Consider the following 23227-nt stretch of genomic DNA (forward strand, 5'->3'; position numbering starts at 1 on the left):
GAACCCAGGTCTGGTGGATGATAACACGAGTTGACTCACCATTTCCCTTCACTGTTCTCAAACTGCTGGACTGAGTATCCAAACATGTCCTCCAGCGAACCATTGAAATTCAGTCCATTCTTGTCATCCACGTTAAACGAGAACACACACGGTAGCAACGCTGCAAGAAAATAAAACTTTTGTTAATATAGAGCAATCAAAAAAAAAAAATATTGGAGAAAAGAGCTATATGCTTTTAACAAGAATCATGTTAACAAATTGTGTAATTTTGTACAAATATTGCAGTGTCAATGAACTTCCTTCATATTCACAGAGAAGTTATTGGCAAGCAGAAAGAAATGATATGCATAAATAATTATACAATATGTTTCAGGAAACAAACAAGAAGCAATAAAAAGCCAGTTGCGCAAATACAGGATGATGAACCGCTTACTTTCCCCACTTTCAGCACAATTTGCTTTATAAAACATGTTCCGTGGGTTTATCAAAACATTTTCTAAACGTTTTTTTTTCTTTGTATATTGTTGCTATGGCGATACGAATGTAATGTTTGTCATGCAAATAAAGCATTGTGCATTGAATTATATAGAATACAAAAGGTGGTGAGGATGGGAGTCAAATATGGAAATCATAGCCATATCTACTGTACAGAGAGTGCCCTTCCAGTGTCAAAAAAAGCCAGAGAAATGTCATCATAGAATGCTAAGAGAATTATGTCTGTCAGAGACCCCCTCTACCTCCATTGACCATTACCATCTGACTTTCTAGGACCCTCAAACTCAACTCTGGATCTCGAAGCCAGTTCCACTGCATTTTTTCATTGGGACTGATTTAGACCAAGGACACCAGGTGGGTGCAATTAACAGGTAGAACAGAAAACCAGCAGGATCCGGACCTCGTAGGGCACGAGTTGAATACCCCTGCTCTAGCACAATGACTTCTTCTCCAGACCCCATCCTCAGTCTGCTACTGAGCTACTGAACTACAATACATAGTCGCTAAATATCAAAATATAGTCCTCAACGACATCTCATTGTGCTTCTGCCAACAAGGAGCCTTTTAATTTTTGGAATTTCCCAGAGTATTGTATTAAATTCCCGGATTCGTGAGGGAGACTTGGGCCAAGAACATGGGCCAAGAAACAGGGTAGTAGGGGTGACAAAACACAAAGACCAAACACAGTAACACACAGAGGACACTTGTCCTCTAATGAGTATGATTGAACATCCCACAGCCAAACATACCAATAACATACTGTAGCAGCCTACAGTATATGGAGATCAGCTGTGGGAGTTCATATTCACTTTATACAACGCTTGGAGTTAAACACAGATCCATGCAGGAAGCCTTCCCAGCAAACCCGGAACATTCCCTGGACGTTAGTTGACATTCACATTACGTTCTAGTTAGGGTTTTATCTAACATTTAGATGATAACATCCCAAAACATTCAAATAATATTTTTCATAACAAAATGTGTTTTTTTCAGAAAACGAAATATTCTTGGAAAGTTCTCCTAACATTCACTAATATGTTATGCACAGCATCTGTAACAACCACCACAGAACATTTCCCTATGGTTCTTATTAGGTTTCCAGGTAATGTAATAACACAATGTCCCTAGTAATGGTTTTAGAACATACTGCCGCAAAATAAAATGTGGGAGCAATAGTTCTGAGAAAACATTACAGGAATGTTCTCCTAATGTTCCCACAACCTTGAAATAGTCTGGGAATCTTTAAAGAACAGATAAAATGTGTTCTGGAAACATTCTTGTAACATCAGGCAAATGTTTTATACAAACATTATATAATCATCAGCACAACTGGACAGTTGTTATGTTATTATAACTTTTGGGGCAACCTAATGAATGTTCTGTGAACATTCACAGAACCAATTTTGGTTTGCTGGGTTAGTCCATGATGTATTTGTAACAGACAAACAGAAGCAAATAAAGAGATCAGTGTACTGTACTGCACTCTACTGTAGCGTGTGTCAGAGAGCAGAGCAGACATGGTCAATATGAATGGTTCATGTGCAGGCCACAGGCCTTCCTTACAAAGCTCACGGTATGTACTGTAAGTGTTCCCATTTCCAGGCCACTCTCCAGTTCCAGTGCTTCATCTACTTTGGTGGCGCACATTCTGTCAAACAAGCCTTTATAGAGGCCTCTTATTAAACATATTAAGTGGTCTGTACACTGCAACCACTTGGACACCATGGCCCTTCCTCCAAACGAGTCATTCTCTTTGCATCAGCTCTTCTCTTTCCTGAGTGTGAATGCTCCCAACTCCCTGAGACCAAACTAGACATGGTTGTTCATCAGTCTCCGTTTTTCTTTGCATCATCACCACCACCACCTCTGTCCTGAGTTTGAGTGGTTATCTTAGGAAGCAACTTTTATGAGAAGGATCTGTACTTTGCACCAGCTTTGTTCTGTCCTAAGTCTATCCTGTCATTCAGTATGTTGTGGACAGGACACCAGACAGGACATGGATGGTCATCAGCCTCTGTTTTCTTTGCATCACCTCTGTGAATACAGTACATACCTAAGACACGACTGGACATGGTTGGTCTTATGATCAGGCTCTGTTTTCTTGGCATCACCTCTGTCCTAGTCTCACAAAACCAGACACTTCCTCCCATACTGTAGCTCGGAAGCAAGTCGGTTCTGTACGCATTTAGCCTGGGGACGAGGAGAACAGTTTGAATGGCCCTATGTCCCTGTCTGTAGCCATCATGGATGTGTATGGTCATCAGTCACTCTTTTGCTAGGGAGCTGTTCTTTGCACCACCCCTGTCTGAACTGAATGCCTCTGTGAACATCAGCACGGACATGTCTGTTGTCTTTGGGAGCAGACGTTTTATTTGGGGGGTATGCAATGATTTGGGAGCTGGATACACATGATGAGCTTCCCCTGCAATCTCCGATGTGGCTTGTAAACAACAGACATCGGCGGCATCCCAAATGACACCCTATTACCTACATAGTGCCCTACTTTTGAACAGGGCCCAAAGGACTCTAGTCAAAAGTATTGCACTACATAGGGAATAGGGTGCCATTTGGGACGCAAGCGATGTCTGTTTACAAGCCACATCGGAGACTGCAGAGGAAGCTCAGCTTGTGTATCTAGCTCCCAAATCGTCGGCCAAAGACGGCCAAAAGGCACAGATATACCCTAAGGTGGCTCCCAGAATAACCAATCTCATATCCATCGTCTCTGGACACTGAGCACAGGATGGAGGAGTAAGTAATTACACATCCCATAATCAAATAAGACACGGTGATGCAGGTTACACGGTGATAGGGCCTAACAGCCTAGTGCTACCCCCAAGCTCACTAACAGATCTTAACCAAATGAAAGACATATGCAGTGGATAATATGGTGGATAACATTTGAGGACATTTGTGGATAACAATGCTCTTGATTGAGTGAAAGCTTTAAAAAGTAGAAGACACACAGGCTGGGACGTAACTACATATGAGGCCCCCGAAGTCCGGACCTCGGTCATTTTAAAATAAACAAATGTATGTTGTACACAATAAAGAAAGTCAATTACGGGTCAACATCTAAATAATTCTTCCAGGTTGGATCAAAGCTCAGAACGCTTATATTCTTGATCTGACTGAGTTCTAATCCGCCTGCCTCTTTGCGAATAATTGGAATCATGAACAGTGGTTTGTTCGTTATGTTCGCCTGTCCCCCCCAGATTTGCCTCCCGGATTTGCATTTTTACAAGCACATTCACCACTCTCTCTCAAACGGCTAACTCCGCCCTCTCGCGACAGAGGCCGAGGGCCTGAGACGTGAAACAAACCACCCCAGCTAGGAGTCGGCTCAAGTAGGCAATTAGAGACGCTGCTGACAGTGTGTTTGCGAGATGCCAGACAAAAGGCCCTTTTTAAAACCGTCCCATGATCCTGACATGATCCTGTCTACCAGCATAGGTTAGTACAGTGGTTCCCAAACCTGGGGTCGGGGCACCATGTGGTGTTCCCTGAGAAAACCTGTACTAGTCTTACCAAACAAGTTAGGAACTAAGAAAATACATGTTTCAATATGAACATCTCCCCCAATATGAACAGCTTTCCCCTATAGGCCTACATTAAAATGCATTCAAAAAATACAGTTATTAACATTGTTCGTCTTACCTCGATCGCCAGAGTTTATAGTTTACCCATTATACCCACCTTTTTTACCACTACATCACTGATATTAATACAAGTAATATTCTAACATTTCACGTGAATGTGATAATACAATCCTCTGTGTGCGGAGCTTGATTAGTAATGCCTAGGAATACAAATGTGAACGCTATGTGATTTGAGAAAAGAGTCGATGATTTTATGCAATTCATCATCACAACTGACTGAACAGCTACAGCCAATAGGCAATGTGTTTGTAGATCGACTGAGGTGAATGAACCTACAGCAGCCAAGATGATAATGGCTAGGGAAATCTTTGCTTGTTTTTGTTGTTCTCCAAATATCATTTGTACATTTTTTTTTTATTGTTTAGAAATAAAGTAAATGAGCTTCAACTTTTTTTTTAATGAGGGGGAAATAACACCAAAGAGTGCCTTCCGATTGAACTAAATTTCTTAAACTCATGCAAAACTATACACATTGATTTAACTATGTGAATGCTATATTTACAGATATCATGGCACCACCAACAACTGCTGCTGAGTTGAAATTCTGAAACAAGTGTGGTCCAGACTTGTTAAACGAATGTCAATCTGCACTGCTAACGGCATTGATGTTAAAACTTTACTTCGTTTAAAATTGACTTAGTTGTTTTCTTACTCGGGACAGTGAACATTAATAAACATTACACAAAACAACTGTTTCATTGGCAAATACAATTTTTTTCAGCAAACATAATATCTATGTTCCTTAGGCCTATGTTTCTTATTTCATGGGGATGTTTATACCTTAATTTGAAAAGCTACACAGATGACATGGCAAAATATGTTGTTCCATCAACCCTGTTATCTAAGTGTCAACCCTGTTACGAGCTTAATTTGTACTGAAATGAATACACAATTATTACATTTACAATTCATGTTAGTCTCAATGTGTAGAAAATAATGAGAACATCATTCATGCCAACATTTGTATGAAATTCTCAAGACAGACATTTTTACACAGTTTTGACATATAAATTGAAAACTATATTTGGTATCATTGTAAAATGTGGGTTAACTTTATCTTTGTTATTTAATTTTAATTTTTATTTAACCTTTATTTAACCAGGTAGGCTAGTTGAGAACAAGTTTGGGATTGAGGTAAAGATGAACGAAGCAAAGTACAGAGAGATCATTAATGAAAACTCTCAGGACCTCCGACTGGGTGAGAAGGTTCACCTTCCAACAGGACAACAACCCTAAGCACACAGCCAAGACAACGCAGGAGTGGCTTTGGGACAACTAAATGTCATTGAGTGGTCCAGCCAGAGCCCGGACTTGAACCCAATCGAACATCTCTGGAGATACCTGAAAATAGCTGTGCAGCAACGCTCCCCATTCAACCTGACAGAGCTTGAGAGGATCTGCAGAGAAGAATTTGAGAAACTCCCCAAATACAGGTGTGCCAAGCTTGTAGCGTCATACCCAAGAAGACTCGATGCTGTAATCGCTGCCAAAGGTGCTTCAACAAAGTACTGAGTGAAGGGTCTGAATACTTATGTAAATGTTATTTCAGTTTTTTATTTGGAATACATATGTAAATATTTCTAAAAAAAGTGTTTTGCTTTGTCATTATGGGGTATTGTGTGTACTGTTGATTGTTGAAGAAATACATTTTAAATTAATTTTAGAGTAAGGCTGTAACGTAACAACATGTGGAAAAAGTCAAGAGGATGGTGGGCCATGTTAAAACTGATCCTATATTAGCATCTGACATTTGACCCTCCCAGGTAGCTCTCTCTGGTCACCAAATCAGTTCAGTCTAGCGGTAAGGTGTGCCTTGATAATTGGATAAAACGTATCCTAAATCAGTCGTCTGGCAGAGGTGCTGCTGGTCCATTCCAACATATGGAGCAGTCAAACTTTTCAATGTCTGGCATTTCACCCTCCTAAGCAGATGATGGTCACTAACTCAGTTCAGGCTAAGAAAGACTGATGTGATAAAACTGATACTAAATCAGTTGGCTAGTGTTTGACCCTTCCGACCAGTGAAAGGATTCAGATACGTCAGCAGCGCACTGCTCTGCTCTGCTCTCTAATGAGATGGATTCCGTCTCAGCCGGACTCTGTTCCATTTGTTGGCATGGAGTGGCCTCAACTTCTGCTTCGCTCACTTCCTTACGTTGTCAGCAATTAATCTATTTGCTTAGTCACTGTTTGATTGTTATATAATTAAGCTACAAAGTCATCTCTACTCATAGATGTGGCTATTTATTTATAGGCCCTCCTCATCAATCTCTAAGTAAAGTAATTGGATGTGTGTGTAGGTTGTACTATCCGTTTTAATATACAATGAAGACGGGGCTGAGTAAACATAAGCTGACTCCTGTGGGTCAAGTCCAGTGGATGCTGTACATTAAACATGGACAACAATGGAAACCATACCGTAACATAATGCCTCAATTGAATGTCAATTGAAACATCTCCGATTTACTTATTCATTCAATTGGGACTATTCCCATTCATTCACTGTGTGTGGATGTGAATGTATATCGAGTCCATAGAGCTGCCTGCCATATCCGATTCCATATTGGAACTGGAACTTCCAGATGTATTCCTTGGAGTGCTGATTTTTATTGGCCCGGAACAAGGAATAGGAATACATGTCGCCGCCCACGGAATGACATAATACTCCCTGCCGGTTGTCAAGGCTTTCATCCCAGAATCCCCCCTTGGTCGACTCCAAACTCCCCATCCATCCCCAATTATGTTCTATCACACACCCACACCCTATTCCAAACCCAGATCCAAACATTAACAACAGATGCATGCTCAAAAAGTGCTGATTAGCGGACCTAACTTACAGCACACAGCTGGGCCCTAGGCAGTCTAAAGGGAGCTGGGCTTGATTAGACATTTCACGGAGAGACTAAAAATACATCCCTTCATGAGGTCACAGGCTTCACATCCTCTTTCTCCCCTTAGGCAACCTAAAGCAAATAGTCATGAGTGTAATTTGAGAGAGTCAGTGGGCAGCATAGTTTGCGAGTAAACGGTCCATGGTTCACAATAAACTGTCGACTGTCAATTGATTTATAAAGCATGCCCATACTGTAGCAGATCATCCTATATGTGGTGCCAATGTGTAGACTATAAAACAATATACTGTATAAGCTTTGTTATCTCTGCATATACAATATTGCAGTGGGCTTATCAAGGTTTGACGGACAACAAGGGATGAGGAAAGAGAAGAACAGTTATCATTTCTGCGTGGCGATGGCAGATAAAGGGGATTACATGTAATAAACAATAACTAACTAACATACTTATTCTTTATCCTTTTATTGAATTATATAGTAACATTTCACAAGCCGTTTTTGATTTCATACCTTGTCCATTTTTATGGTCCGTTTCATAAGCCTCAGAGCATAACAACCCACTTGGGATGCACTAAGCTGTTTCCTTTTCCTGCTACACTGAAATACGTTGTAATGATCTGTACAACACACTGCATGATGTTCTGTTCTACACAGTAACATTGCTAAGCACAGCATATAGACAGACAATGGGATGAATTTTCTCAGAAGAGAGTGTATCAGAAGGCATCGGATGTCCAGTTTCTGCCCTGATACTCGATATGGAAATGTCAGGGCTTTCTCACATGAGAGAGAGAGAGAGAGGAGAGAGGGAGAGAGAACCCCCAAATCCTCCTGGGCTAACCGGAATATTTCACAGCAGCCCTGATCTCGGCTCAGGACATTATCCAGCTCACTTCCCAACGCTGAAATTGGATTGGAAACGGATGTGCCAAAGGAGAATGAGAAGATGCTTACATTTTAGAATCCCACACACACACACACACACACACACACACACACACACACACACACACACACACACACACACACACACACACACACACACACACACACACACACACACACACACACACACACACACACACACACACACACACACACAAACAAAACGCCACTTGGGATGCACTACGTAAGACCTTCAAACAGGTCAACGTTCACAAGGCCGCAGGGCCAGACGGATTACCAGGACTTGTACTCCGAGCATGCGCTGACCAACTGGCAAGTGTCTTCACTGACATTTTCAACCTCTCCCTGACTGAGTCTGTAATACCAACATGTTTCAAGCAGACCACCACAGTCCCTGTGCCCAAGAACACTAAGGTAACCTGTCTAAATGACTACTGACCCGTAGCACTCACATCTGTAGCCATGAAATGCTTTGAAAGGCTGGTCAAGGCCCACATCACCAATATTATCCCAGAAACCCTAGACCCACTCCAATTTGCATACCGGCCAAACAGATCCACAGATGATGCAATCTCCATTGCACTCCACACTGCCCTTTCCCACCTGGACAAAAGGAACACATATGTGAGAATACTATTCATTGACTACAGCTCAGCGTTCAACACCATAGTGCCCGCAAAGCTCATCACTAAGCTGGGACTAAACACCTCCCTCCGCAACTGGATCCTGGACTTTCTGACGGGCCACCCCCAAGTGGTAAAGGGAGGTAACAACACAGCCGCCATGCTGATCCTCAACACGAAGGCCCCTCAGGGGTGCGTGCTCAGTCCCCTCCTGTACTCACTGTCCACTCATGACTGCATGGCCAGGCACGACTCCAACACCATTATTAAGTTTGCCGATGACACAACAGTGGTAGGCCTGATCACCGACAACGATGAGACAGCCTTTAGGGAGGAGGTCAGAGCCCTGGCCGTGTGGTGCCAGGATAAGAACCTTTCCCTCAACGTGATCAAGACAAAAGGAGATGATTGTGGACTACAGGAAAAGGAGGACCAAGCACACCACCATTCTCATTGACGGTTTATACACTGATTTGGTGAGTGAGTTTAATAGGAAGTGCTTTGGAGATTTTGTACCCACTGTGACTATTAAAACCTACCCTAACCAGAAACCGTGGGTAGATGGCGTTATTCGCGCAAAACTGAAAGCGCGAACCACCGCATTTAACCATGGAAAGATGACTGGGAATATGGCTGAATATAAACAGTGTAGCTATTCCCTCCACAAGGCAATCAAACAAGTGAAATGTCGGTATAAAGACAAAGTGTAGTCGCAATACAACGGCTCAGACACAAGACATATGTGGCAGGGTCTGCAGGCAATTACAGACTACAAAAAGAAAACCAGCCATGTCACGGACACAGACGTCTTGCTTCCAGACAAACTAAACACCTTTTTTGCCTGCTTTGAAGATAATACAGTGCGACCGACGCGGTCCGCTACCAAGGACTGCGGGCCCCTCCTCTCCTTCTCCGTGGCAGACGTGAGTAAGACATTTAAACATGTTAACACTAGCTGCATCCTCTGAGCATGCGCAGACCAGCTGGCTGATGTGTTTACTGACATATTCAATCACTCCCTATCCCAGTCTGCTGTCCCCACATGCTTCAAGATGGCCACCATTGTTCCTGTACCGAAGAAGGCAAACATAACTGAACTAAATGACTATTGCCCCGGAGCACTCACTTCTGTTATCATGAAGTGCTTTGAGAGACTAGTCAAGGATTATATCACCTCCACCTTACCTGCCACCCTAGACCCACTTCAGTTTGCATACTGCCCCAACAGGTCCACAGACGATGCAATCGCCATCACACTGCACAATGCCCTATCCCATCTGGACAAGAGGAATACCTATGTAAGAATGCCGTTCATTGACTACAGCTCAGCATTCACCACCATAGTACCCTCCAAGCTCATCATTAAGCTTGAGGCTCTGTGTCTCAATTCCGCCCTGTGCAATTGCGTCCTGGACTTTCTGGCGGGCCGCCCCCAGGTGGCCAGGCGGTGAAGGTAGGAAACAACATCTCCACTTCGCTGATCCTCAACAATGGGGCCCCACAAGGGTGTGTGCTCAGCCCCCTCCTGTACTCCCTGTTCACCCATGACTGCGTGGCCATGCATGCCTCCAACTCAATCATCAAGTTTGCAGATGACACAACAGTAGTGGGCTTGATTACCAACAACGACAAGACAGCCTACAGGGAGGAGGTGAGGGCACTCGGAATGTGGTGTCAGGAAAACAACCTCTCACTCAACGTCAACAAAGGAGATGATTGTGGACTTCAGGAAACAGCAGAGGGAGTACCCCCTATCCACATTGACGGGACAGCAGTGGAGAAGGTGGAAAGTTTTAAGTTCCTCGGCGTACACATCACGAACAAACTGAAAAAGTCCACCCACAGAGACAGCATGGTGAAGAAGGCGCCGTTCCAACCTCAGGAGGCTGAAGAAATTTGGCTTGTCACCTAAAGCTATCACAAACTTTTACAGATGCACAATTGAGAGCATCCTGTTGGGCTGTATCACCGCCTGGTACGGCAACTGCACCGCCCTCAACCGCAAGGCTCTCCAGAGGGTGGTGCGGTCTGCACAACGCATCACCGGGTGCAAACGACCTGCCCTCCAGGACACCTACAGCACCCGATGTCACAGGAAGGCCAAAAAGATAACCAAGGACAACAAACACCCGAGCCACTGCCTGTTCACCCCGCTATCATCCAGAAGGCGAGGTCAGTACAGGTGCATCAAAGCTGGGACCGAGAGACTGAAAAACAGCTTCTATCTCAAGGCCATCAGAGTGTTAAACAGCCATCACTAACACAAAGAGGCTGCTGCCCACATACAGACTCAAATCATTGGCCACTAAAATAAATGGATCACTAGTCACTTTAAATACTGGCACTTTAATAATGTTTACATATCTTACATTACTCATCTTATATGTATATACTGTATTTTATACCATCTATTGCATCTTGCCTATTCTGCTCGGTCATTGCTCACCCATATATATATTCATGAATATATTCTTATTCCGTCCCTTTAGATGTGTGTGTATTAGGTAGTTGTTGTTGAATTGATTACTTGTTAGATATTACTGCACTGTCGGAAACTAGAATGCACAAGCATTTCGCTACACTCGCATTAGCATCTACTAACCATGTGTATGTGACTAATAAAATTGTATTTTATTTGACAGGCTGTAGCGTAGCAGGTTGAGAGCTTCAAGTTCCTTGCAGTCATGAAGAGGGCATGACAAAGCCTATTCCCCCTCAGGAGACTGAAAAGATTTGGCATGGGTCCTCAGATCTCAAAAAGTTCTACAGCTGCACCATCGAGAGCATCCTGACTGGTTGCATCACTGCCTGGTATGGCAACTGCTCGGCCTCCAACCGCAAGACACAACAGAGGGTAGTGCATACGGCCCAGTACATCACTGGGGCCAAGCTTCTATACCAGGCGGTGTCAGAGGAAGGCCCTAAAAATTGTCAAAGACTCCAGCCACCCTAGTCATAGACTGCTCTCTCTGCTACCGCACGGCAAGCGGTACCGGAGCGCCAAGTCTAGATCCAAAAGGCATCTTAACAACTTCTATCCCCAAGCCATAAGACTCCTGAAAAGCTAATCAAATGGCTACCTAGACTATTTTCATTGCCACCCCCTCCCTACCGCCCCTTCTTTTACGCTGCTGCTACTCTCTGTTTTCTATCTATGCATAGTCACTTTAATAACTCTACCTACATGTACATATTACCTCAATTATCTTGACTAACCGGTGCCCCCGCACATTGACTCTGTACCGGTACCTGTATATAGCCTCTATTTTTTACTTAACACTTATTTTTCTTACAACTGCATTGTTGGTTAAGGGTTTGTAAATAAGCATTTCACTGTAAGGCCTACACCTGTTGTATTCGGCGCATGTGACAAATAAACTTGGATTTGATATGATAATCATCTGTCGGATGTCGTTGGGGTGGCTGGGATAGAATCCAGTTTTGTCCTTCATTTTATTTGAACAATTGGTGTGTGTATTCAGTTAGCTTATTACTGTAAGTGACATCGCTACGTCCAGAAATAACTCAATGTAGGAGCTGTGTGAACTTCTAGGGTTCCATGGGCCACAGTTCAGGGTCACAAACATAAGCCAGGTTGATCCCTCACAAAGTACTTCTAAGTACTTTCCAGGTAGGTTCCTAGTTCAAAAGCGAAACTCGAAGAAAAAAATATTTGTCTTGAAGAAAAGCATGAGCACGCAGTGCATGGTGTGTTGCCCTTCTGGCTTAAATTGCATCGTAGAAAATGATTAAGTGCTTTACAGGTTTCTAACGTTCCCTGGTTAAAACGCAAATTTCTAAGAGAAAAAAAGCATTTGTCCTTAAGAAAAACATCAAGCTTGTTGCCCTCCTGGCCTAGAACAGAAGAACATTTTGTGGGAAAAAAAGCATGTCTTGGAGGAGAACAACATGGCAATACAGTGGAGGCTCTGTAGAGCATTGCGTGTTGCCCTGCTATAGCTGAGGACTGTGGTTAATGTGAACGAGGTGCCCCGTGCAGTCTGCACATCATCTCGGTGTGATGCCAGGGTGATTGATGGGCCCTAGCCTAGCCTGCTGGGTGGTGAGAGGATATAGGGTTTGGTCTGATCACTGCTCTGGTGTAGTCTGATGAACAGATGATGCAAGGCTGAAGCACACACAGAAACACACGGCCGGATGCACAAAACATGGGTGCACACACGCACACCCATGCGCACACACACTTTGTCACCACTCAGGGGTCTTGAGAATCTGCTGACTACCTCTGATCCTGACCTGTGTGTGTGTGTGTGTGTGTGTGTGTGTGTGTGTGTGTGTGTGTGTGTGTGTGTGTGTGTGTGTGTGTGTGTGTGGTGTGTGTGTGCGCAATGGTGGGGTGTTGATATGACATCTGGAACACCAGAGAAAATACCATGGACTGTGTTCTCTGTTTTCAAAGCATTGTGTTAAAAAGGATTACTTTAACACCATCAAGAGGCACACCAGAACAACAATTTTCCATAACCATATAATTACATTTCATCTGAAAATTCCATAAGAATTCCATAAATACCACATGTAAACAACAAACACATTTGTTTTACCCAGTATCCACCAGCATATGTGTTGCCTTTTGAAGAGCTCGACTTTCCTCTGAGCAGAGCTACTTATTTGTGAACCTAACGGCCCTGGCTGCTCTAACTGGTGTCTGGCCTCGCTTTAGCCTCTCTTTAACCTCTTTTCCCCACTGTTGTTGTTCATGTTGTTGTGCTAAAGGGAAGATAATGTAATCTACCCCATCCACCTACTTCCTCGTTCCTCCTTCACCTCCTCCTCCCACCATCCTCCTCCCTCTTCTCACCCCAACAATCCTAGATCTCCTGCCCACCCCTTCCCCTCTCTCCCTCACCCCACTTCCCCTCTGCTCCTTCCTGATGCCCCACAACAACTGCACACGGCACACTGTCAGGTCACATGATGGAAAAATACTCTCCACTAAAGTTCCTCATACCCATTTCAGACAGAAGATGTGGTATATTACGTGTAAAAATGTAAGGCATTGTTTATACGCAGCAAATTCTCCAGTGTTAAATCAAAACTGACGGTGTTAAATTAACACTGTGCTTAGTGCTGATGCTGTTACACTTTGTCAATGTTAGGGAATTAACACTTTGTGTTATGCAATAACACGTCATATAGCATTTTTAACACTAGGAAGGGTATGTAGCTTGCACCAATGATCATATAGTATTTTTAAAGGTATTTTTAAAAGTATTTTTAAACAAACAAAATCCTGTTTTTCATGATTGGATGATATTTGAAGGAAACCAGATGAAAGTACGATGACCAAAGTATGAAAAATGACTGTTGCTTCTACATTGATAAAGTTTGATCATAAAGTCACTGGTCCCCTACCCCATGTCACACACTTGGATTCATTATTAAGGGCTTGTAAGTAATCATTTCACTGTAAGGTCTACGCCTGTTGCCTTCGGCGCACGTGTCAAATACAATTTGATTTGATTATTAAGGGGACAAGGCGACATCACTTTAACACTCATTCTGTGTATGAGTCTGTGTATGAAACCTCTGCAGAATAAATCATCATCCTGCAATTATTGAAGTGAACGGAACAGAACAGTCATCTATCAGAAAACCTCAACAGATACAGCTTTAACACCTGGGACCTTGGGGTCGCTAGATGAGCTGACGCGAAATGTGCCGTCACACCTGCTCCAGCCCCACCAGAGAGTCCCGGCTGTTATTGAGAACATTTTAATGGGCGAAACTTGGCTTTTTTCCCTATTATGTTTCATTACATGGGGATTATTCCAACACAATACACCAGGAGCTCAAAAGCTACTGCCAGGAAGTAAGATGTTTCTCTCTCCCTCAAAACAAACCAGGGCAGTACAACAGGGCTAATCAAATAGAAATCATTGTTTTCTTGGTCAAGTTGAACACAGAGGAAAACTCAGGCAAGCCACACGATCTGATCAAAATAAAAAAAAATATGAAAATATGTAAATCATTATTTGAATATGTTGGTAACCCCAGTGGTGGAAAAATTACCGAATTGTCATTCTTGAGTAAAAGTAAAGATACCTTAATAGAAAATGTCAAGTAAAAGTGAAAATCACCCAGTAAAATCCAACTTGAGTAAAAGTAAAAGTATTTGGTTTTAAATATACTTAAGTATAAAAAGTACATGTAATTGCTAAAATATACTTAAGTATCACAAGTAAAAGTTAAAGTACGAATAATAAAACAGTCCTTATATTAAGCAAACCAGACGGCACAATTGTCTTGTTTTTTTTAATTTACGGATAATACACCATTTACAAACAAAGCATTTGTGTTTACTGAGACTGCCATATCAAAGGCAGTGGGGATGACAAGGGAAGTTCTGTCCTGCTAAAGCATTCAAAATGTAACAAGTACTTTTGGGTGTCAGGGAAAATGTATGGAGTAAAAAATACATTATTTTCTTTAGGAATGTAGTGAAGTAAAAGTAAAAGTTGTCAAAAATATAAATAGCAAAGTAAAGTACAGATACCCCAACAAAAAACGACTTAAGTAGTACTTTAAATATTTTTACTTAAGTACTTTACACCACTGAGTAACCCGTTGTATAAAAGTGATAATGCCCTCGAAGCTGGTGTTTGGAGGATATATTGGCATCTGCTCGCTGTGTGTGTGTGTGTGTGTGTGTGTGTGTGTGTGTGTGTGTGTGTGTGTGTGTGTGTGTGTGGGTTCAAGTCAAACTTATGTGGATGTGGGTTTGTCAGATTGTTTGAAGTGGGTGAACCATGTGAATTGTGCCATAGTGTGTTTTTATGTGAATTCCAGACAGACATTTCCTTCATTGCTGGGTTTGCAAAGCCCTTGTGACTACAGTACAGTGATTAATGTCTTCACATGGCCTTGGTCTGCACGCACTATCCAACTCTGAGGAACTTGAGAGGAACTATGACTACATGGCAGAGTCTAACACAGTCTGCAGGTCCAAGAGCCATGTACACTGAACAAAAATATAAATACAACAATTTCAAAGGTTTTACTGAGTTACAGTTCAGATAAGGAAATCAGTCAATTGAAAAAAATGGGCCTCAGGATCTCTTCACGGTATCTCTGTGCATTCAAATTGCCATTGATAAAATGCAATTGTGTTCGTTGTTACAATGCAGAACTGCAGTCAGGTCAAGACTCTGGTGAGTACGACAAGCACGCAGATGTGCTGCCCTGAGACAGTTTCTGACTGTTTTTGCAGAAGTTCTCCGGGAGTGCAAAACCACAGTTTCATCAACTGTCTGGGTGGACGGCCTCAGACAACCCTGCAGGTGAAGAAGCCGGATGTGGGGGTCCTGGGGTGGTGTGGATACACATGGTCTGCGGTTGTGAGGCCGGTTGGACATACTGCCAATTTATCTAAAATGACATTGGTAGAAAAATGAACATTCAATTCTCTGGCAAAAGCTCTGGTGGACATTCCCGCAGTCAGCATGCCCATTGCATGCTCCCTCAAAACTTGAGACATCTGTGGCATTGTGTTGTGTGACAAAACTGCACATTTTAGAGTGGCCTTTTATTGTCCCCAGCACAAGGTTCACTTGGGTAATGATCATGCTGTTTAATCCGCTTCTTGATATGCCACATCTGTCAGGTGGATGGATTATCTTGTCAAAGGATAAAATGCTCACTAACAGGGATGTAAACAAATCTGTGCACAACATTTTAAAGAAATAAGCTTTTTGTGCATATGGAACATTTCTGGGATCTTTTATTTCAGCTCATGAAACATGGGACCAACACTTTACATGATGCGTTTATATTTTTGGTCAGTATATATCCAAAGCCGAGGGGCGATGCGTTCTATGGAAAATAATGAACGCCGAGATGTTCCACGACACGCTAGCGGAGTGGAACTGACCTTCCAAAGAAATCTATTATTTTCCAGAGAAGGCATAGAGCCCTGAGTTAATTATCCCTTTGATACCATAGCTAAAATTGAACATATTTGCCGCTTGAAATGTGTTCAACATCCACTGAAGTAGCTACTAAGTTTAATAGATACAGTTGAAGTCAGAAGTTTACATACACTTTGGTTGGAGTCATTAAAACTCATTTTTCAACCACTCCACAAATTTCTTGTTAACAAACTATAGTTTTGGCAAGTCGGTTAGGACATCTACTTTGTGCATGACACAAGTAATTTTTCCAACAATTGTTTACAGACAGATTATTTAAATTATCATTCACTGGATCACAATTCCAGTGGGTCAGAAGTTTCCATACACTAAGTTGACTGAGCCTTTAAACAGCTTGGAAAGTTCCAGAAAATGATGTCATGGCTTTAAAAGCTTCTGATAGGCTAATTGACATCATTTGAGTCAATTGGAGGTGTAGCTGTGGATGTATTTCAAGGCCTACCTTCAAACTCAGTGATTCTTTGCAAGACATCAAGGGAAAATCAATAGAAAACAGCAAAGACTTCAGAATATTTTTTGTAGATCTCCACAAGTCTGGTTCATGCTTGGGAGCAATTTCCAAATGCCTGAAGGTACCACGTTCATCTGTACAAACAATAGTACGCAAGTATGAACACCATGGGACCACGCAGCCGTCATACTGCTCAGGAAGGAGACGCGTTCTGTCTCCTAGAAATGAACATACTTTGGTGTGAAAAGTGCAAATCAATCCCAGAACAACAGCAAAGGACCTTGTGAAGATGCTGGAAGAAACGGGTACAAAAGTATCTATGTCCACAGTAAAACGAGTCCTATTTTGACATAACCTGAAAGGCCACTCAGCAAGGAAGAAGCTACTGCTCCAAAACCGCCATAAAAAAGCCAGACTACGGTTTGCAACTGCAGATGGGGACAAAGATCATACTTTTTGAAGAAATGTCCTCTGGTCTGATGGCTTAAGGACAACATAGTCAAGCTATTGGAGTGGCCATAACAAAGGCCTGACCTCAATCCTATAGAAAATTTGTGGGCAGAACTGGAAAAGTGTGTGCAAGCAAGGAGGCCTACAAACCTGACTCAGTTACACCAGCTCTGTCAGGAGGAATGGGCCAAAATTCACCCAACTTATTGTGGGAAGCTTGTGGAAGGCTACCCAAAACGTTTGACCCAAGTTAAACAATTTAAAGGCAATGCTACCAACTACTAATTGAGTGTATGTAAACTTCTGACCCACTGGGAATGTGATGAAAGAAATAAAAGCTGAAATAAATCATTCTCTTTTAGTATTCTGACATTCCACATTCTTAAAATAAAGTGGTGATCCTAACTGACCTAAAACAGGGAATTTTTACTAGGATTAAATGTCAGGAATTGTGAAAAACTGAGTTTAAATGTATTTGGCTAAGGTGTATGTAAACTTCTGACTTCAACTGTAGCTACAGTAGTTGCCAGGTAACCAAACAGACTTGCTAGTAGCTAACCAAGTCATCAGTCCTAGCTTGCCATTATGAAAATCAAATTCAACAATGCCAATAATGTATTTAGTTCAACTTTTGCTTTCAAAAACAGCTCAAACATAGAACATGTAAGAATGCACTATAGCCATTGAATTGGTGTAAATACTTAAATACTGTGCGTTATTTAAGTGATAATGATCGAGAAGCCGATGTTCGGAGGATATATTGGCACGTAGAGGGCCGGCAAACCATGCCAATATGTCCTCCAAACACTTCGAGGCTTCAAGGTCATTATCACGGGTTACCAACATATTCAAATAATGATTTACATATTTTCATTAAAAATGTTATTTTGCTGAATTTATTCATACTATTTCATCCTTCCACAAGACACACGCACACACATAAATATAGCTGCCAAAGCTGGCTGGCGTTCGTTAGTTCTATCGGTTCGGTTGCCAGAGACGTGATCCAGTCGTTAAGTCTTTTTGTTCTGTATCTATGTATGCGACCCATTCGTTCATTCTTAATGTTCTATTGCCATACTGGCTGGCAACGTTCTTATCCCTTGCTTGCTAGTTCGCCAAACTACGGCTAACGTACAGTCATGTCAAACAGTGCAGCCAGAATAACAACATAGTAGTTGCATTTGCATTTGTTTAAGCTGTTTTCCAGAGACATTTATTTGAATACATCCATAACAATGAACTAATGATGTGTTTGATTTCACCTGCCATAGGACACCGTTGTTGAGGAGGAGCTAGCCAAAAACACAGCTAACACAATCACTTAAAACTGAAGCTGGATAGGCTGTAAACAAGCTGCACTTAATTTTATTTGACCTGTTTTCTATTGACATTTCTTTGTATATATCATTAGAAATGATGCTGATTCATGATTTCGCCTGGCTGAGTGAAGCTGCCTGTCTGTCTGTCTCATTCCGACACGTTCATTACTATGGGACAGCTGGAGATCGAATCTGAATATTGAAACAATTTTGCAAATGTCAGAGAGACAGCAAGGTTTATACAAATGTGTGCTATTGAAAACCAATTGCTAGTCTAAAATAAATGGGAGATAATGTCTAGATGCTTTTTAGAGTGGAGATCAAGTTTATAAATTGTTTGGCTGGGCTGATGAGACACTGGATTGTGCAGTGAGATGGAACAGAGTAAATAGGTATTTCAACATTATAGCATTAGCTGGTGGTAACTTGTGGAATAGACACCGGCTGGAATTCGGTTTTAACCAATCAGCGTCCAGGATTTGACCCACCAGTTGCATGAAGGGAAATAATGCACACTCTAGAATGACCTTCAAGCCAATCAAAAACAAGTATTCAACAATGCCATGATATATCCAGTCATAGTCTCACACACAATGAGTTTCTAAGAATTATCCAGCATGGACACCTGGAAGATTCTTAGAACAGAGTGTGAGAGAGAGAGGAACTGTGACTACATAGCGGAGTTTACATGTCCAAGAGCATTGTGTGTCCATGCTGCTGTTGCATACTTCCCAGAACATCAGCGTGTGTAAGAGGAAATACATTTGGCTACAGAGTCGATATCTAGCGTCGACCACAGACTACGAGGTGTGATTATCTAGACATGGCTTGACAGCGTGCATATGAGCACAGATTCGTAAGAAACATGATGACACACGATTTCAGCGCCAGCCTCCCCTGCAGCTTCAATACGTTTTCAAACCGTTTCTCAGACAGAGCATCCTGCAGCTTTCTCACACATTCATGCATCCTGCTAAACACTTCCTCTCCTGGCTGCAACTCAGCATCAAAGGAACAAACAAGAAACAAAACACTGAAGTAGACAACATAGCTGAAAAGTTGAACACTAAGAATCTTAAATGTTTAATTTCGTAGTGCCAACACTACGAAATAGAGAGGCCAACACTAACAAACTGATCAACAAACTTAGGAAATGCTCTCGGTTAGCCTTAAACAAGGGTTTGATGAGATTTATCCCAAAAAATATATGGATAGGCAATTATTTTTATGGTGTGAGTAAGTGATGCTCCTGCGTGTGTCTACTGCCAAACTGCAGTGTGTATTTGTTAACTTGATGGAAACTTGTGCCCCTGCCATATCTGATATGCCTACTACCCACAATCTGCCAGCAAAACAACCAAACCATTAGAACTGTGTACATAAACATACTGCTTGCACTCAGAATTCTTCCTTTGCTTGATAGCCTTATTTATAGCCATCTCAGCAATAGGAAGTGACAGAAGCACTTTTCTTGATCTTCTATCTACTAACCATCACTGTCAATGAACATAAAGTAACAGTATATCAACATCGTGATACACAAAAACAGATGTTCACCTAACAACTCACTTGAGGTTTAGGTTTCTTGACAGCAAGATTGTTATATTTTGCATTCAACACAAACGTTTTGATAGTCCAGAATCAATTATGTGTATAGACATGAAATTCCTACAAGTATTATAGTTAGCTGCTTTCCAAGCCAGTACTTGTGTATGTTGGCATATACTAACAGTGATGTTTGATAGAGGTCATTTGGTGTTTGATATTCCAAAGCTGAACACTTCCACAAGGTAATTTTTCTTAATGGGAAACATCGCTATTCTGGGCTCTTAAAAGCTTTGCAAACACCAGCTGTATATGAGATCTGTGAATACATGGGATCTGCTTCCAGCAGTCAAACTCCATGCTTGTTACAGTAGATACTATCCCCTGGATGGACATTTTCTTGGTTATTTTACCCGATGTCTTGTTTCACTATTTACATGTTCTTTGTTTACTGGTTATAGATCACATCAAGTCATATTTATTCTGATATTTCAGTTCTCATATTTTGTTTCTGTGACTACTACACCATATTGATGTAACCTCACAAATAAAACCTTCCTGATATCGAGTTTCTGGTTCTCACAACAACAAAAAAACAACACTTGTTGTAAGAAACAATAAGCTTCTTGCTTCCATTGTTTCATTTAGGCCGATAAAAGAGAAGACAGAAGACAGTGGTTCGGCCCGTCAAACGGACAGTAAAGGAATGTATTTTGTTTGCTCCAAGTATGGAGAGAGACGGTTCAGAGTGAGGTCTTCTGGGAGATCTGGAGCATCCGTCAGGGGATGCTCTGGATTTACGACCGACCACTCAGAGGGGAGAGAGGGGAGACTGCCAATGTCCTGGTTAGGGTAAGGGAAGGGAGTGGACGTCTGCCTGTTGGACAAAGCTTGACCATTACTCCCTCTCATCAGACCTGGGTTCAAATACTATTTGCTTTCTTTCAAGTAGTTACGGTTGAAGTCAGAAGTTTACATACACTTAGGTTGGAGTCATTAAAACTCGTTTTTCAACCACTCCACATATGTCTTGTTAACAAACTATAGTTTTGGCAAGTCAGTTAGGACTACTTTGTGCATGACACGTGCATGATACATGTAATTTTTCCAACAATTGTTTACAGACAGATTATTTCACTTTCACTTTATCACAATTCCAGTGGTTCAGAAGTGTCCATATACTAAGTTGACTGTGCCTTTAAACAGCTTGGAAAATTCCAGAAAATGATATCATGGCTTTAGAAGCTTCTGATAGGCTAATTGACATCATTTGAGTCAATTGGAGGTGTACCTGTGGATGTATTTCAAGGGCTACCTTCAAACCCAGTGCCTCTTTGCTTGACATCATGGGAGAATCAAAATAAATCAGCCAAGACCTCAGAAAAAAATGGTAGACCTCCACAAGTCTGGTTCATCCTTGGGAACAATTTCCAAAGGCCTAAAGGTACCACGTTTATCTGTACAAACAATAGTACGTAGGTATATACACCATGGGACCACACAGCCATCATACTGTTCAGGAACAACAGCAAAGGACCTTGTGAAGATGCTGGAGGAAACAGGTACAAAAGTATCTATATGTCACGACTCCCGCCGAAGTCGACCCCTCTCCTTGTTCGGGCGGCGTTCGGCGGTCGACGTCACTGGCTTACTAGTTGCCACCGATCGATGTTTCACTGTTCGTTTGGTTTTGTCTTTATTGTGTACACCTGTTTTGATTTTCCCTAATTATGTTCATTATTTAAACCTCTGCATTTCCTGTTTGTCTTGTCGGTGATTGTTTGTCTGTTTTGTGTAGTTGGAGGTGTTTCTCCAAACTATGTATTTTGATGAGAAGATTGATTGATAATTTTAGTAAACACGTTTTGTTTACCTTTATCCCTGTGTCCTGCGCCTGACTCCTCCACTTCTCTAAGAAAACCATTACACTATATCCACAGTAAAACTAGTCCTATATCAATATAACCTGAAAGGCCGCACAGCAAGGAAGAAGCCACTGCTCCAAAACCGCCATAAAAAAGCCAAACTGCACATGGGGACAAAGATCGTACTTTTTGGAGAAATATCCTCTAGTCTGATGAAACAAAAATAGAACTGTTTGGCCAAAATGACCATCGTTATGTTTGGAGGAAAAAGGGGGACGCTTGTAAGCTGAAGAACACCATCCCAACCGTGAAGCACGGGGGTGGCAGCATCATGTTGTGGGGCTGCTTTGCTGCAGGAGGGACTGGTGCACTTCACAAAATAGATGGCATATGAGGAAGAAAAATTATGTGGATATATTGAAGCAAGATCTCAAAACATCAGTCAGGAAGTTAAAGCTTGGTCGCAAATGGGTCTTCCAAATGGACAATGACCCAAAGCATACTTCCAAAGTTGTGGCAAAATGGCTTAAGGACAACAAAGTCAAGGTATTGGAGTGGCCATCACAAAGCCTTGACCTCAATCCTATAGAAAATGTGTGGGCAGAACTGAAAAAGCATATGCGAGCAAGGAGGCCTACAAACCTGACTCAGTTACACCAGCTCTGTCAGAAGGAATGGGCCAAAATTCACCCAACTTATTGTGGGAAGCTTGTGGAAGGCTACCCGAAACGTTTGACCCAAGTTAAACAATTTAAAGGCAATGCTACCAAATACTAATTGAGTGTATGTAAACTTCTGACCCACTGGGAATGTGATGAAAGAAATAAAAGCTGAAATAAATCATTCTCTCTACTATTATTCTGACATTTCACATTCTTAAAATAAACTGGTGATCCTAACTGACCTAAGACAGGGAATTTTACAAGGACTAAATGTCAGGAGTTTTGAAAACACTGAATTTAAATGTATTTGGCTAAGGTGTATGTAAACCTCCGACTTCAACTGTATATAGTTTGATTTGGCCTGTCTGGAGTGCTGGCTGAGGGCAGAGGAGGGACTCCCAATACCAGGGCCATGGTTAGGGTGAGGGATTGGCCGTTTTTCTGTTGG

The 23227-nt window shown here is 41.9% G+C and overlaps 1 protein-coding gene across 1 annotated transcript in view; it reads right to left on the reverse strand.

The window, feature by feature from the left end:
• The window catches only part of LOC106561820 (integrin alpha-1), a 68605-nt gene that overhangs the window by 34507 nt on the left and 10871 nt on the right, over positions 1 to 23227 (reverse strand). The window contains exon 2 of the mRNA XM_014126079.3: positions 40 to 160. Coding sequence (XP_013981554.2) covers positions 40 to 160 — 121 coding nt within the window. The remainder of the gene's footprint in view (positions 1 to 39; positions 161 to 23227) is intronic.

This window comes from Salmo salar, chromosome 01 (assembly GCF_965601325.2).
Source record: "Salmo salar chromosome 01, fSalSal1, whole genome shotgun sequence".
NCBI classification, from domain to species: Eukaryota; Metazoa; Chordata; class Actinopteri; order Salmoniformes; family Salmonidae; genus Salmo; species Salmo salar.